General features: G+C 40.2%; 1 protein-coding gene across 5 annotated transcripts in view; it reads right to left on the bottom strand.

The window, feature by feature from the left end:
• The window catches only part of celf5a (cugbp, Elav-like family member 5a), a 176047-nt gene that overhangs the window by 159232 nt on the left and 1586 nt on the right, over positions 1-15229 (bottom strand). For all 5 annotated transcript variants that reach the window (XM_079349916.1, XM_079349921.1, XM_079349918.1 and 2 more), the window contains exon 2: positions 1371-1453. In XM_079349916.1, coding sequence (XP_079206042.1) covers positions 1371-1453 — 83 coding nt within the window. The remainder of the gene's footprint in view (positions 1-1370; positions 1454-15229) is intronic.

Below are 15229 nucleotides of genomic sequence, written 5' to 3' on the forward strand. Positions count from 1 at the left end.
GACTAAACATTAAGTGATGCAGTACAATGCAATACACGTGAGGCTGTTTACGGCCTTCCATTTGGTAGATTGTTGAGCCTTTCAAAACCCAGATGGTTTGAAGACCTGTTCTTCTCTCAGAACACACCGAGAAGAAAGAAAGAGGAGCAGCAAGAGCAACGACCTTGTTAGAATCTTTGCCTTGGCACACATGCCTCTTCTGTTTACATTAAGCACATCGACTATTAAATCCAAATAGTGGATCAATCTGCCAAGCTGCAAACGAGGGGGGACATAATTAATGACAAGGAGACATCAGCCAGAGCACAGACAAAATCAGTTCAACATCCAGAGAATACTCCTTTTTCAGCTCCAATCTCCCATGAGCGCATCCTCTGGCATTATGTAAGAACACTTAGAAATCATTATTTAAATGTAAAGGAAAGAGGAAGAGAACAACGCCCTGCAGCCTCATGCTAAGCTAATTTGCAGGATGAATGAAATTTCCAGATCAAAACAAAGAGAGAGGAGCTAAAACGGACACACAGTATGATTCTCTACCTGCTTTTTGTAAAGTGTCTAGAGATAAAAACTGTTATGAATTGACGTGATACAAATAAAGATTGATTGATTGATTGGTTGATTGGATAGTTGATTGATTGATTGATTGATTGGCTGGTTGGTTGATTGACATGCATGGACACTTGAATGTGAATAAAAATCATTCAAATCAAACTAATTGTTTTGTCCAGAAAGCCATAGAGAGTTGTCAAAAGTTTAGGCATGTTGTATTTGCCTTATTGGCTAAAACATGTGCCTTTCGGCTGCTTTCTCTGGCTTCTTATATTTCTTCAGAGGGCCTGAAGCTGGAGAAAAGATGGGAGGGGTTAAGTGGATCTTCACTAATATTTCTCTCCAGTGCAAACTTGATTTGACCATGATAAGCAATGCTGCCTTTGCAAGGAGCCTCTTATACCCACCCCTAACACTGTATATATGAACAGGGGTGTTCAGACTCCTTATCTTGTGAATTAATCCCTAAACCCAAACCTTGTTTACTCTGTTTGTAGCACATGAAATGTAGAGCTTTGCATCCCAAACCTCAGTCATTCTGCACCACTGCTTCAAAAGTGTGAAGCAGATTGGGTCGGATCAATGCTGGATTTATCCCCCGAGGACAGACACATGGAAAAGTTGAAACTGGGCCTTCAAAAGACTGAGATATTGATTGAATTGCTTTCCAAAGTGGTTTTCATCTCGGGGACCATGCATGGAGAATGACGGCTGGTGTGTGGCCGAGTACAGATGGCATGGCTGACCACCATAGAGAGTAAAGAGAGTGAGAAGAGGAGGGGTGACAGATCGAGGCAGACAGGGGAACAGACACTTACCCCTGGCAGTGTTTTCTGTTCATGGAGGGCGTTTTGGGCTTTGATGGCCGACTCTCTGGCGCAGTAGGTGAGGAATGCACAACCTGAAACACAGGTATATGATATAAAAACATTTAGGATTATGAATACCACTCAATTTAGATCACAATGACAAAAACTGTTTAAAAAAAACACACGTGGTGCACAATTGGACAAAAAAACTTTACAGGTGAATAGGGGTTTATAAAACTTTCATTTCTGGAAACATAAGCAGCTTGTTTGCCAGACAACAGGGTATAAGGAATAACGTGAAAAACTTTTAAAAAAAAACTTAAATAAAATTGTCAGCTAACACACAACCTAAAAACACACTGTCCATATTCTGTACTTTCACACAATTAACATCGTAGAGGCTACAGGGGCTACTTGACTTCTTATTAGTAAACTTGTATTGTCAATAGTCCGTTACCCTCGTACGTTCAATATACATGTGCGTTGATGTATTCATACACGTTTCCACTTTTGCTCATCTGGAAAAACAAACAATGCTTAACCTGGATACATGTTGTGACACATCTTGTTGTACCTAACAACGCAACCACGAGACCAGAGTCCCTGAGTGAGCAGCAGCCTCACATTTTGTATTACTAAAATATTACATGTGAAATAAGAACAAAAGAAAAATAGTTAAAGGTAACTCAAAATAGGGTGTGGAAATGAATGGAAGAGAATTTTAACCAGTGGAAATTTTCTTTATCAATCTGACTTTTATTTTCTAATTCTAAGCTCAAAGTCAGACTGCTAATAAAAAGTCAGGATTCTGACTCTAAAGTCAGATCTCAGAGAAACAAAAAAAACGAAAAGTTTTATTTTCAATGATTCAACATGTATTTTATTAAACAGACTAGGTTAATGAAAAAAAGAAGTCATGCAATACACTAGGCAACATGCAGACAGTTTGAGAAGATGGAAGGGGAGGAGAAGGAAAAAACAAAACCTCAACAGAAAAGTGGGGGGGTGGGTACAGGTTTTTACAGCTTCCCTATCCCTCGTGCCATGACCTGTCAAAAACTAGCAGCCTGGCCAGCGTCCCCAATCTGAGTGGTTGTGACAGCAGCGGAGACACGAGACACAGGACTGCAGGAGAACGTTGGGAGGGAGGCTAGAAAAAGAGAGGGGAATGGATGAGGCCAGGTTGAAGACTGGATGTGGTGTAAAAAAAAAACTCTCCAGAGTAAGTAGCTAAGTTTTCAGGTATTCTGCCTACCACATGCAGTATGCACACGCACACACACACACACACATCGCTGCAACAACACCCACCAAGCATGAATGTTAAGCATACACATACACACAACATCTGTCAAATCCGTGAATACACAAAGAAGAGAGACAGAGGGAAACCAGATGCAGTGTTGAGGCAACTATTTCCCCCGACAGTCTGAATTAATAGATTTGCTTGTGTTCTATTAATGGGGTTCATATGGGTTACTGTGCATCATATTTCTGCCACTCTCAAGACGCTTTATTAGCAGCCACTGCATATTGGATCATATTTCAACAGCCAAATGTATTCAGTATGTGGTCATGTATTTAGAGACTTAATACAGACAAAATCCAAACCTGGTTTTCCATTTCCTTTAAACCAAGAGAAAATCACCTACAGGGGTAATTCTCCACTGTAACCTTTGCATGAATGTATCAGAAAAGGAGGGTTACACTGCCATGTCAGTCATTGATCTATTGATTGAACCGTAACCTGTATTGTCTTTTTGCTTTAAGCCTAAAGTGGCTGCATATATGTGGAATTTCTTATACAACTTGTAATTGCATCTTGAGATTTAATTCTGTATGTTCTGTTTTGTTTTGTTTATCCTCCAGATCACATTAAGTTAATTAGTTTCTATTCACTGACACCTCTCCTTTTGTTTGGGACAGTCAGTCAGCACCCTGACAGACTTCTCAGCATAAGAAAGACAGATAGTGATGGAGCCTGGCCAGGGTCGTGACCTTTGAGGTGGCTGACTGTAGCACTGGTGTCCTCCCCATAGCCTCCCTTGTCCCAACAGCCCTAACCTAATGATTTCCAATGGCCACCAAGCAAATTACTCAATCACTCACATGGCTGTCTCACTTCCATTTTCTCCTCTACGTGAGCTAACAAAGAAAATACAAGTAATGTGTGTTTTGTTTTTTTTGTCTTTTTTTGGTTTGCTTGTTTGTTTCACAAATGGTTGAGGGTAAGAGGAGGGAAGGGCTCCATTTTGCTGCTTGTTTTTCCTCTTTTTGCCACTCTCTCTGGGCTTGTTGTTGTTGATTTTTTATTTTTTTTTGACAAATGCTGGCCCTATCTCTGAATAAGGAACACGTAGTTTGCATTACAATCACAAACACGATTTATTTGTTAATGTGTAATGCATACAGGGCATTGAGAATAAATTAATAAGAATTACAACACTGGCAAACAAAAGAGAAACATGAACTCCATTTAAATGTGATTCTGTGCTCTTTAATGTATGGCTTAATAAGAATTTGCAGGCCACAGGCGAAAAAGCTTTAACAAGTCCATAATTGGAATCCAAACACGTACAAATTGCCAGCGCTGCGTTGCATACCAAGTGCCGAAGTGTGAGGGGGGGAGCATGATGAAATTGTTTGAAACACAACAAAAAGCCACTGTAATCGGAGCCTGCTGACACAGCAATGGGGAAAGCCTTCCCATTGTGAGGAGATGATCCTCTGCATCATCTGATAGAAAGCTAAAACAGCCTTATCGCACACGTCGAATTCAGCTCCAAAGTGAAGACATTTTTCCTCTCCTCTTTGTTCCTTTTCCTCTCCCTTGTTTTCATTCTGTCTTCTTTCTCTTTGCCAGCTCAGTTCCTTTCCGATTTCGCAATGACATATTTTTTATGTGCGCTTTGTACTAGGAAATAGAGCCAAGTCTCTCCATCACCACTGTGTTGAATTGGCATGTGATTTAAAAAAAAAAGAGAGAGACAGAGAGTGGCTGAGAGAGAGAGACAGCATAGCAGTGGAAGATACTGTATAGTTGGGACGTTTACATTCACTGGGGCCGAGGCGGGAAACAGAACATATTTCAGACCTGGCTCTTTGTGTCTTGGCTAGCACAGAAGCCAATTGTGACCCAATTTCAAATTACATTGCCAACATACAGAATCATTCATTATTATAAAAAAGATCCTTTAAGTAAGCTATATATAATAAATTATGAAGAAAATTCTACAACACATTTGTTGTGACATATCTTGTCACCAGTGTCCATTCAACATTCATTAAATGTGAAACGTTGTCCTCCTATGTAAGAGTAAATAAGTCTCAGAACTTCCCAAAACATGTTTCTTGATACAAATCCACTCGGATCCTGTATTTGATCATGTCTATAAAACCCTCTATTTCAGCCCTGCTCAGGACAGGCATTTTCTGGGTCTATAGCTTTAAATGCAAATGAGCTGTGTCTGGCCACGCCCCTCACTGGAAATGGATGTGTCTTGGGCTTTCTCGCATAATGCACAATTGTTTACAGTGAGGAGGCCGACTCGGAGGGCAGAACAAACACCTAGCTATGGAAGTGTCATCCACCTCAGGGAGGAGTTACTGCCCTTTCTGATGTCATGACAGTAAAATATCTAAACGGCCTGTTTGAGCACACGTTTTCGAAAAAGTGGAGCAGGCAAAAGATGGAGAGGATGGACTTTGTCATAATTGGGGAGTGTGTTGACAGAAAAGGGACACATATTTATGTTAGAAAACTAATAGTGAACAGCATTTTGCATGTATGTGACATTTAAAAATAATCTTAAAATGTATTAGTATGGGGTTTTTATTCTAAGCCATTTTTTCCTTATTCCTTCCTTGTTCCTTGTTCCTTATCCCACAATAAAATATTTCCTTCAACTGTAAGCAGGTTCTTAATATTCTATGTACTGTGCACTCTGAAAAGTAATGTAAATAAATAATCATTGGCAAGAAGATTTTTTATTCTCAAACATATTTGAGTAAATCTCCTTGGATATCTAAATTACTGTTTTATATGGTAACGTTGACACAGCTTTTGTTTCTTACCTCATGACCAAATTAATCTAAAAACGGGATATGTATATACACACAGTCAAGGCAAATGGCACATTGATACACAAATAAGCATTTACTGCTCTATTCAATAATGATAATACATGAAAATTCCCTCCTTAACAGCGGTCCAATATTGGATAACTCTGCTTTCGAACCAGATCTGATAAATACTGTACTAAGTATGATTAAACAACAGAAAATACAACTTATCTCTTAGAGGAAAATCATCATCATGGCTAGTTACAGTCAATTATATCCAGCACTATAGCATCCACACTTTCTGTAATCTCTCCTCAGACTTGTATTTGTACTGGTAAAAATGAAGGGGCCATAGTAGGTTTTTCATCGAAATCAACTTCCTTTCAATCATTCAACTAATGAAACTTTTAGGAATTACAGGGCTATGAGACTGTATAGAAGTATACTTAAAAATGCCATTAATTTAACAGATTGAATGCAAAGGACTCTCTTAAAATATGTTTGATCTGATATATGATATGATCTGATTAAACATTTTTGATTCAAAACGATTCCGGATTCATTGCTGCATGGATTAAAAGTCTATTTATGATTTAGTACATACTTTTGGATCTACTCCAGTCATCCATGATACTGGATAATTTTTTTGTTGCTCTATTTGGCATTTGTATTAAAGAGCTAGCTTTAGCAGAGTGAGTGATTAGCCAAAAAAATGTCGAAACTATGAATTAAATAAAATCCTAAGAGATAAGAATTTTTACAATTTTTACATACTTCTAGGGTTTACTTTTGGCATGGCCAGCTTACAGAGTACACTCATTTATTTGTGTACTGTGTACTTTTGCAACACACTTATGTGTTAAAACACAAAACCACAAATACCTGGCACCAGCATTTTGCTCTAGGTTATTATTGGGCTTCATTGTGTGCTGCAGAATAGTCAACACAAATGCAATTCATTGTAGAATGAGTTTAAACCACCACCCTTTTTATTCCCATTTTGCTCCCTTTTCTAAATCTGCTTGCCCCAGAGGAGCCAAACTGCCCCAGTGTCGAATGAATGCATGAAAAAGTGTGAACTTGCTCTCAATGTGGCATTTCCTTGCCCAGAAAGTGTGAAGGTAGCAGAAACGGAGCCAGCCCTGGCAACCATTCTCGCCCCTTCTCGCTCACACATCATTTGCACTCTTTGGAAAATGCTATCACTGTGGGCAGATTACTTGCTTACTTCATTTACTGCCATGTGGGGCTCCAGGGGAACTGATAGCCTTTCAGAGGGGTCGCAAGCTGAGACACACATCATCAGCACTGATACAATGTGATTATGACCTGAATCATTGCCAGCCGGGGAGGCAGGAGGCTCAGTGGCACAGATTGACCGTGAGGGGGGTAATCAGTCTGGTCTCGGAGAAGCTTTTAACAATCACTCCCTCACCTTTTGAAAAAAAAAAAAAAAAAAAAGTCCCCGATCTGCTCACACAACCGTGCCAATGTTCAGGGAGAAGCAGACAAAGAGGTACAATAAAGAAGAGCTGGAGCATTGAGTCGGCAGATACTCTCCACAATGCTCTCACTCATTGTTCTAACAACAATATTTTCTCTGCCTGGACTTAATGGGCTTGTAATGAGCAATATAATATAAGCAGTAGCCTAGCGTAACCTGTAAACCTTAATTAAGTCAGACAGACACCTTAAAGGGAGCAGGCCACTGTGCTCAGTCACCATCTCATGATCCTAAAGACGACTATACTCTTCCATCACACCTTCATCAATCACTCAATCCCTTCATCCTCTGCTCCAAATCCTCCTCCACATCTCCTTTCACTTCCCCTCCCATCATTCCTTCACCTTGAGCAAAGGCTGTGTGTGTGTGTGTGTGTGTGTGCGCGCGCGCGCGTGTGCGTGTGCGTGTAGGGGGGAGAAGACGCTGCTGAGTGAGCAAAGGAGCATCGCTGTCCATCATGAAGGCAAGAAATAGTCCCCGGACCCTCCCTTGTACCCTCTCTGACCCCTGAGCAGGAGACCTCAGCCATTGATTTGTTGCTACACTCGCTCATATAGACTACACTAGCCTCCGAGCAGCAGTTCAACAGATCCATAGGCAGCATGTCCCATAGGATCTGTGCTCCATGCAACGGTGTGAAGGCGAGTATTTACAGAACATGCTTGTGTTGTGGCGAGCCGTGCAACGCCTAATGAGTGTGACAAATGGAATAAGTTCAGTCTGTACGGCTGTGTATATGCTTCACAATCTATACCGAGAGCAAAGACGCCATCATAACGATAAAGAGAGATTTATATTGACACCTCTACACTCACAATTTATTGTATGGCTCTGAGGTTAAATAGTTCTCTCAGGGCAGAAGTGGTTCTTCATATATAATTCAACTGTAGGGTACTTCTCTCGAAAGCTGACATGTACTTCTGGCTGTACACTGTAGGCGTAGGAGCATCATGAAGGCTGAAAACAGCAATACAGTTCCAAGTAGCTAGAAGTTCCCCAGACAACAAAGCAATGCTGTTTGGCGGTATGGGTGCAGTTTCAAGAAGTCACTTGATAGATTGCAACCGCCCACTCATCCCCGAGTTTTTCAAGAACTCTTATAATGTGTTTTTTTTTTTGGCATCCCCAACCGTACTGTAGACTTTAAAGCAAGTCATATAGCTTTTGTAGACTATCGTTGCACTTCACTCTCTTCTGCTGTTAAAGCCAAGGTCCAATCTATAAATACATCTTGGCCTGCATCCCTGATGAGCAAGCTAATTGACACTGTTAATGGATGAAGTTTCACAGAGCTGTAAATAATGTGTAGGTTCACACTTACTGCCTCCCGCCGTGCTACTTCTGGGAGGGCAACAAGAGTTTACCTGCCAAGTCCCGTCTCTCTGGCTTGTCGTGCCTCCCTCCCTCCCTCCCTCCCTCCCCTCCAACAAAGTCTGAGGGGATTTACACAGAAATCAATAAAAGTTTCTCTGAGCCCCCTCCATCCGCCCAAGTCAAAGTCAGAAAACAGCATCTCCACCTTTTAATGTACTATAACATCCTCTTGGAAAAACAAAACAAAAAAGACTAGTGAAAGGGACATAATAAAATCCCTTTTACTTGGATCAAACCTTTTGCCCAGTAATATATAAAGTGCACTGTTTGCACTGACTCATAGTCCTCACTTAATGTACTTGATATATGATGCATTTTTCTTTTTGTGAATGGTGAATGTCATCATTTTAGACCATTAGTTGATCAAAGCAGAGCCGGAGTCACAAATAACTGGTAGCTACAAAGTGATGGCACACTCAGAGACCAATAATATTTTAAAGTCAGTTTGAATCTAGATACCTTAAAAGACACCACTCCAAAGGGCCAGACGTTACTCGGATGAAGAGAATAAAGAAACAAAGGAATAAAAAAGTAAGGAGGAGAAAAAACTCCCCCCGGTAATCCCACGTTGTTTTTTTTGAGTTTTTTTCAATTACAGCTTCACAGTACATAGGCCACCTTTAGTGGAAACACTAATTGCACTTGTCTTTATAAACAAACTTCTAATGAGCACTCTGCTTCTTAAATATGGTCTTTCTTTGAGTGCAGTAACTGAATCGAGCTCACAATTCTTTATTATTAACATGCTTTCAATTTGTCGTGGATGCCAAAGAATAACTTTTTGTCCTTGTCCCAGTTTTTGTGTCTTTTGTTTTTCAGCAGAAGAGTGACAATGATCAATATATAACCAACAAGTAGTTACCATATGGTTCATTGCATTTTAAACGTAAAGAATGTACATGTTCTCGTCACCATATTCACTTTAAAGGTTTCCAATTATCAATTATTGGTTATTATGCTGATGATGAAACAGTCTATCTATCCATCTATCTAAAAATAAATGAATAGAATGAGCAGTACAGTGGTAAAGAAAGCCCTCTTAAGTGAACCCAAAGAGCACACGGAACAGATATGAGAACCCATCAGCCATTAATTAATTTGAGTAGTCTTTTTTAATTAAGCCAGATCTACCATTCAGAGTGAGCCATGGAACGGCTGCCATGTTGGAACTCATTAAAAGTCGACATACTATGCTCATTCAACCGCATTTACATTTTGATCATCAAAAAAGAAATACAAATTCTATCTTTTATCTGTGCCTTCGGTACAATTTGGCGTTCAATCCGCTCGTGTCGCACAAAAAAGTGGCTGTGATACATCTCCAGTACAAAGCCCTTGACCAGTTTGTCTCTCTGGCAATAAAGTACAGAGACTGTTAGCTAAAGCATTGCAGCTTCAGTGGGAAAGATAGATGGAAGGAGTGAGGGGGGAGATGGCTGAGTGATGGAAGGGAGGTGGTGTGAGGGAATTAGGGGGGGGGGGGGGCCATACTGGAAATAAGGAGGACATGGCCCTGCAGTCGCCCACAGATGCTCCCTCTGTCTCTTCCTCGCTCTCTCCCTCTGTTTGAGCACAGTATGGGAGCAGTCTTTTGGGGGAGGCTGGCAGGCAATCAGTGATGTCATGCCAGCAGTGCAGCAATGGCAGCTTAACCTATTTTCGGAAATACCACAGAATTTCTATTTATAACTGTGCTGAGCAGCATGTATCTTCACACATCCCTCACTGACCTGAGTGTTCATGACATTTTCCTTCTTAAATGTGATTTCATCACATGTCGATGTTTTTTCTGTGTGTCAGGAAAAAGTTCTTGATGCTACATAACTGATGTCTAGGTGGGTAATATAGTGTTTGTGTTATCCATATAATGACATTAAGAGTATCTTAAGTCTGTCTAAAGCTTATTTTGGCCTTTTTATGTTTCTTATTCTGGCATAAATAACAACCATAAAATAGTAATTGGCCCGTGATGCCAGAAATCGTGTTTGCAAAAGCAGCAGCAGTGGTAACAGAGTAGGTATAACGAGTGTTGCTGGAGGGATACTGATTTCATATGATTGTTTTATACATCTGCTAAACTTGGCCTTTGCTCCTCCTCCTTCTCCACCCTCCATCAATCCTGCCCTGCGGTGTCCAAATGGCTCTCAACCTGTCAGGGGGATCCTCTGTGTCCCGCACTGAGCCATCATTCTACCTCCTCCCGCCCTCACTGCCCGGGGATAAAAGCCACTATTTGTTTCTGCATCTCTGACAAACACTTCATCTTTTCCCCCCTCCACTTATCCATCTGTCCATACATTCATTGTTGTGTGCCTGTGTGTCAGTCTGTCATTTGCCTTGTAGGTCCTGCTGCACACATGTGCCATCCTTCCTATGCAGTCCATACAAGTGACAGTGGTAAGTCACATCTCTGCAGGTTTCAGATGGCGCGCATTCCCTGGCAGATACATGAAGGACGTGTTTGCATTGTTCATTCACACCAGCATCAAGGGCTCAACCATTTGGCATTCAGAGAGATGTGACAGCTTGACTAATCTGTGATTTTTCTTTGGCCAAAACACAAGGGTTAGCAAGCCCTCTGAGGACACAGTACTATAAGTCAAGACAAATAACTTATTATTTTCCAGGCTTGTACAAGGCTTTATCGCATGAGTTCTCCTGAATCGCTCCAAAATAGAGAGGGATTATCACAAAACATTGCATTAAAATCTCCTCTCTCCCCTCTTCCTTGTTATTTCATTTTCCTTCTAAAATGAATCTGTGCCCAGCCAGGCTAAAACACAACATTAAAGAGCTCATGCTAGACACCACCAACCCCCTCCTCCCCGCCTTGATCCCTCCTCCTTTCTGCCTCTGTGCCTTTATAACCCCCCTCCTCATCAGAGAACACTATGCTCTGTAGGCAAAGGCACTCTCCGCTAAGCTCCCCATACAAAATAGATAGGCTTCCATCCCTCTATTTACAGTAGACTAAGGAAATAGCGGTGACCTTTGTGCATGAATAGGACTGCGGTAAGCTTCTACCGACTTTACCTTTACAAGAGAAATGAGACTAGCAACACATCGAAACTAATCTAACTGGAAATCTTTTAAATCACAGTTCAGACTAGCCACAAAGAGCAAACTGAAGTTGTCGTTCTATCTCTTTTTAAATTCACCATCTTTTTCAACCAAATTTTCCAATAAACGACGATTCTTCGGACGCACGTGTAGAACATCTACATCACAGAAAGAATGAAACCTGCATCAAGAAATGCCAAATACCAATGAATTCCTCTCTGTTAAAGCTTTTCAAAACCCTTAAAACTCAGTCAACAATGTAAAGCTTCATTTAGCCCATCTAATGAATTATACAGAACATCTATGGTTTCATAAACAAGTGTCTTAAGTGTTGACAAAGGACAGTGTTTATCCCTCAGACCTCATCGTACATGTTCTCATATCTGTCTCTGCTTCAGGCCCCCATTAAGAGCAAACATATTCCACAAAGGTCATGGAATAACAGTACTTCCAACACACTGAAAGCATAATATACTGCGAGCCATAATGAATGTTGCATTGGAGCAGGAAATCAATCCATCTGAAAGGATCTCTCAGGCAGGGATTAAGGGGAGCGAAGCAGAGACAGAATAAAGAGCCAGGTGAGTTTGGTGAGTGGACACTGACCTCCATCAGAGCGTGGCCTTGTCGGCATGCGAGATTGGCAATCTCCTTGGAATAACCAACGGAAAAGAGGGAAAAAGAAGGCGGGTAGTCAGCGCTCCTCATACTGAAGTCAAGGCCCATAGCGCCTGTCAGTAGCAGTTGAGCTGCTGCATCTTTTATGAGGAAAGCCCTGTTGCTTATTACAATATTTACAGACGTTTAAAGATTGCAAGGCGAATGTTGTTGCTGCATTCGATGGCTCGGTGGCCTTCACTCACTGGCCCTGACAGAAGATTTTATTCTGGATTTGTTCATATGAATCACAGCACAAAGCTGCAAGGAGACTGAGAATTGTGTTCCCTGCCTCAGTGTTCAGCTAAAACACAAAAAAAAAAAGAGAATTTGTTTGATTTCATTAGCAACCATGCAGCAGTCATTACTTGCTACACCGATGTCTGCTAAATCAGTAATGTAATCACAGCGTGTTGCGTACGTCTCCGTCCATGTCACTTCTGTAGCTCTGTTTATAGTCTGTAAGTGAATTTCTTCCATCTGTTTCCTCGGGGGGGGGATGCTGTTCTACAGCAGTGCTGTGATCTTTGACACCTTCCATAAGGCGCACACACAATATGGAGAAGTTAAGATGCACTCACACTTCCAATCTTTTTTAAAGAGGGAACAGAAAATCAGAAAAAAAAAAAAAAAAAAAGCTTAGTTTTTAATCAATGCCTTTCAGGTATAATCTAAAGGAACAGCAGTCTCATATTAATGCCATGTCATTTTGGTTTGATGCATATTAGTCCTTCCGTCCTTCTCTCTTTATTTTATTAGCATGGCGACCCACTGACGAGCGCGATCCATCAGTCTAGCTCAGAGGTTGAAAAAAATAAAAACTTGAATAAATATTTCATTAGATTATTCTGTGATTTAATGTGCTTCTGCTTGGCTGGAGTCTACAGCAATATCTCTGGACCATTTATAAATGCATTAACAGGATGATACCCGACAATAGCTTATTATTGATACCCCAGCAGAGCGGGTCGGAAGATTGAAGAAGTATAGGGTTTGTTTCATCCGTCTGTCTGCTGTGAGGAATCTTACCTACCAGGATTTAAAAAGAAAAACTCTTTTTTTTCTCTCTCTCTCTCTCTCTCTCTCTCTCTCTCTCTCTCTCGAAAGCATGTTACTTAACTGAACAAGTCGAGATCAGTCCATCTTGGCAGAACTGTCAGGATGAAATTTGACATAGAGAACAATTTATTCCGCAGAGAAAGAGATTAAGCATGGCTCTGATTGAAAACAAAAAGTTTTGAAGTGAACTGTGAAAAAAAAAACCACTAGTAAGAAAATAACATTAATTAAATCTGAAGAATTTTTAAAAAAAAAGGCTGTCAATTGAAGGCTTAACTCTACATACATGCATGTTCACGGACATACAAGTGTGTGTTCTGCATGTGCTATAAGTGGAAGCTAATTAGAGCCAAATGGAGAACTTTTCACCATCTAAGATAAATTTAACATCAGAAAATCCTTTACCTATTAATACCAATAGGGTGGCAATAATTGGCAGGCCATCGGCAGCTTCTTCAGCAGAATTAATCATTTGAAGAGGCAGACTAGACTGAATTTTTAATTGGCAGAGGCAGCCACTGTTTAGGGAGGCAACCAGCTGATCACCCAAGAGACTGCTGCTTCAGACAATGCACATTTGCTAATCCTCTTGAGTCAAGTTATTATGGCCATGCATTATTATGACGCTTTACAAACTAATTCCATGTTTTCCCTCATGGATTACTGAGAGGGGAAAAATAGATGCACAAGACGAATAAACAAACGAAGAAACGATGTGCATGAAAGGGAAATGACAGAATAAGTGCAACGATGCTAAAGCACAATACTGAAATGATACTGTGTGTGTGTGTGTGTGTGTGTGTGTGTGTGTGTGTGTGTGTGTGTGTGTGTCACTCTGTGTCCATTATTTATAATCCTTATCTGCAAAATGATAATCCAAAAAATGACTTCATCACAGATCAATGAGGGATTGTTTTTGTAACGTTAATCCTGTTGCACGACTTTGAGACATTTTTAAGTGTCTCAATAAAACGTAGCTTAATTAATGAGTTGTTTAAACGTCCATTAATAAATTGAAAGAAAATAACTTTGAATTGTGTGGAAAATCCCATTCTAACTAAATGAAATAAATTAACTGCATCCAAACCATTTTTCAAAAGTCTTTTCTCTAAGTCCAACATCAGGTAGAGCCAATCAAGGGCAACAATACTGCAATCATTATGCAACACAGTGCAATGACATTTTAGTATATGTATTCACACACATGCACAAGTCAACAGATAGAGCTGAATGCCAAATGAGAGAAGCAGTGGAAAAGTGTCTTCTCTTCTACACATCACCCATATCAACTGCAGCATCAGGAGTGTTTGCCATTCATGCATGTGGCTTCATGAAATATGTAGCTAATAGGAGCTATGATAGCATAATGTTATTGTGCAAACAGTATGTGAAACCCAAACAGAACCTTTTCTGAACCTTACGTGAGTAGATATTCTAGATCCACTGCTTATTTCAACATGAAATAAATATGTATAGTTATACATCTTGTATTCACCCATTCTTGGTACCTGTTACTATTATGCCGTTATGAGGAATCTAATCTGAAGGTGCATGTGTGTATGTACTCATTCATACTATTCATTGTCATTAAAACAGTGCAATCAGTCCCAAGATGACAATCCATAAAACTTAATTTCAAAAAAACTATTTCTAAAACAGAGGCTCTGTGACAGCGGCAGACAACCTTTGTAATGCTAACACATTGTATTATCTTGTGAATGTGATTTGATGTCGTCAAAGACATGACATTATTTGCAATGTTTGCAAATGGCATTTTCATTATTGAAAGAGATTGTCATTCGTCTTTTCTAAATGTCACAGCAATAAAAGGCTTATCTCCTGCACTAACGTTGCTCACATATCAACATCTGCTCTGCAGCAGAGCAAGACTGAGATCCAAGGAAGAGGATTACATTAGGGAAAGAAACTTTTCTCAGAATAATTGGCTTGGTCATGCTTATGGAAACATACATTTTACCATTAATGTTATGTTAGAATAAGACAGTATGATTTGAATCATCTCTTTGAACCATGGATATGATGCCTGTTGAAAACAGCATCAGTTTATTGGCCTGATATGTTAAAATGATATCTTGCAATTTCACTGATTCCTAATGTGAGTTGTGTTGTTATTATCATGGAGTTCTCCAAA

This window comes from Symphodus melops (assembly GCF_947650265.1).
Source record: "Symphodus melops genome assembly, chromosome: 8".
Taxonomy (NCBI): Eukaryota; Metazoa; Chordata; class Actinopteri; order Labriformes; family Labridae; genus Symphodus; species Symphodus melops.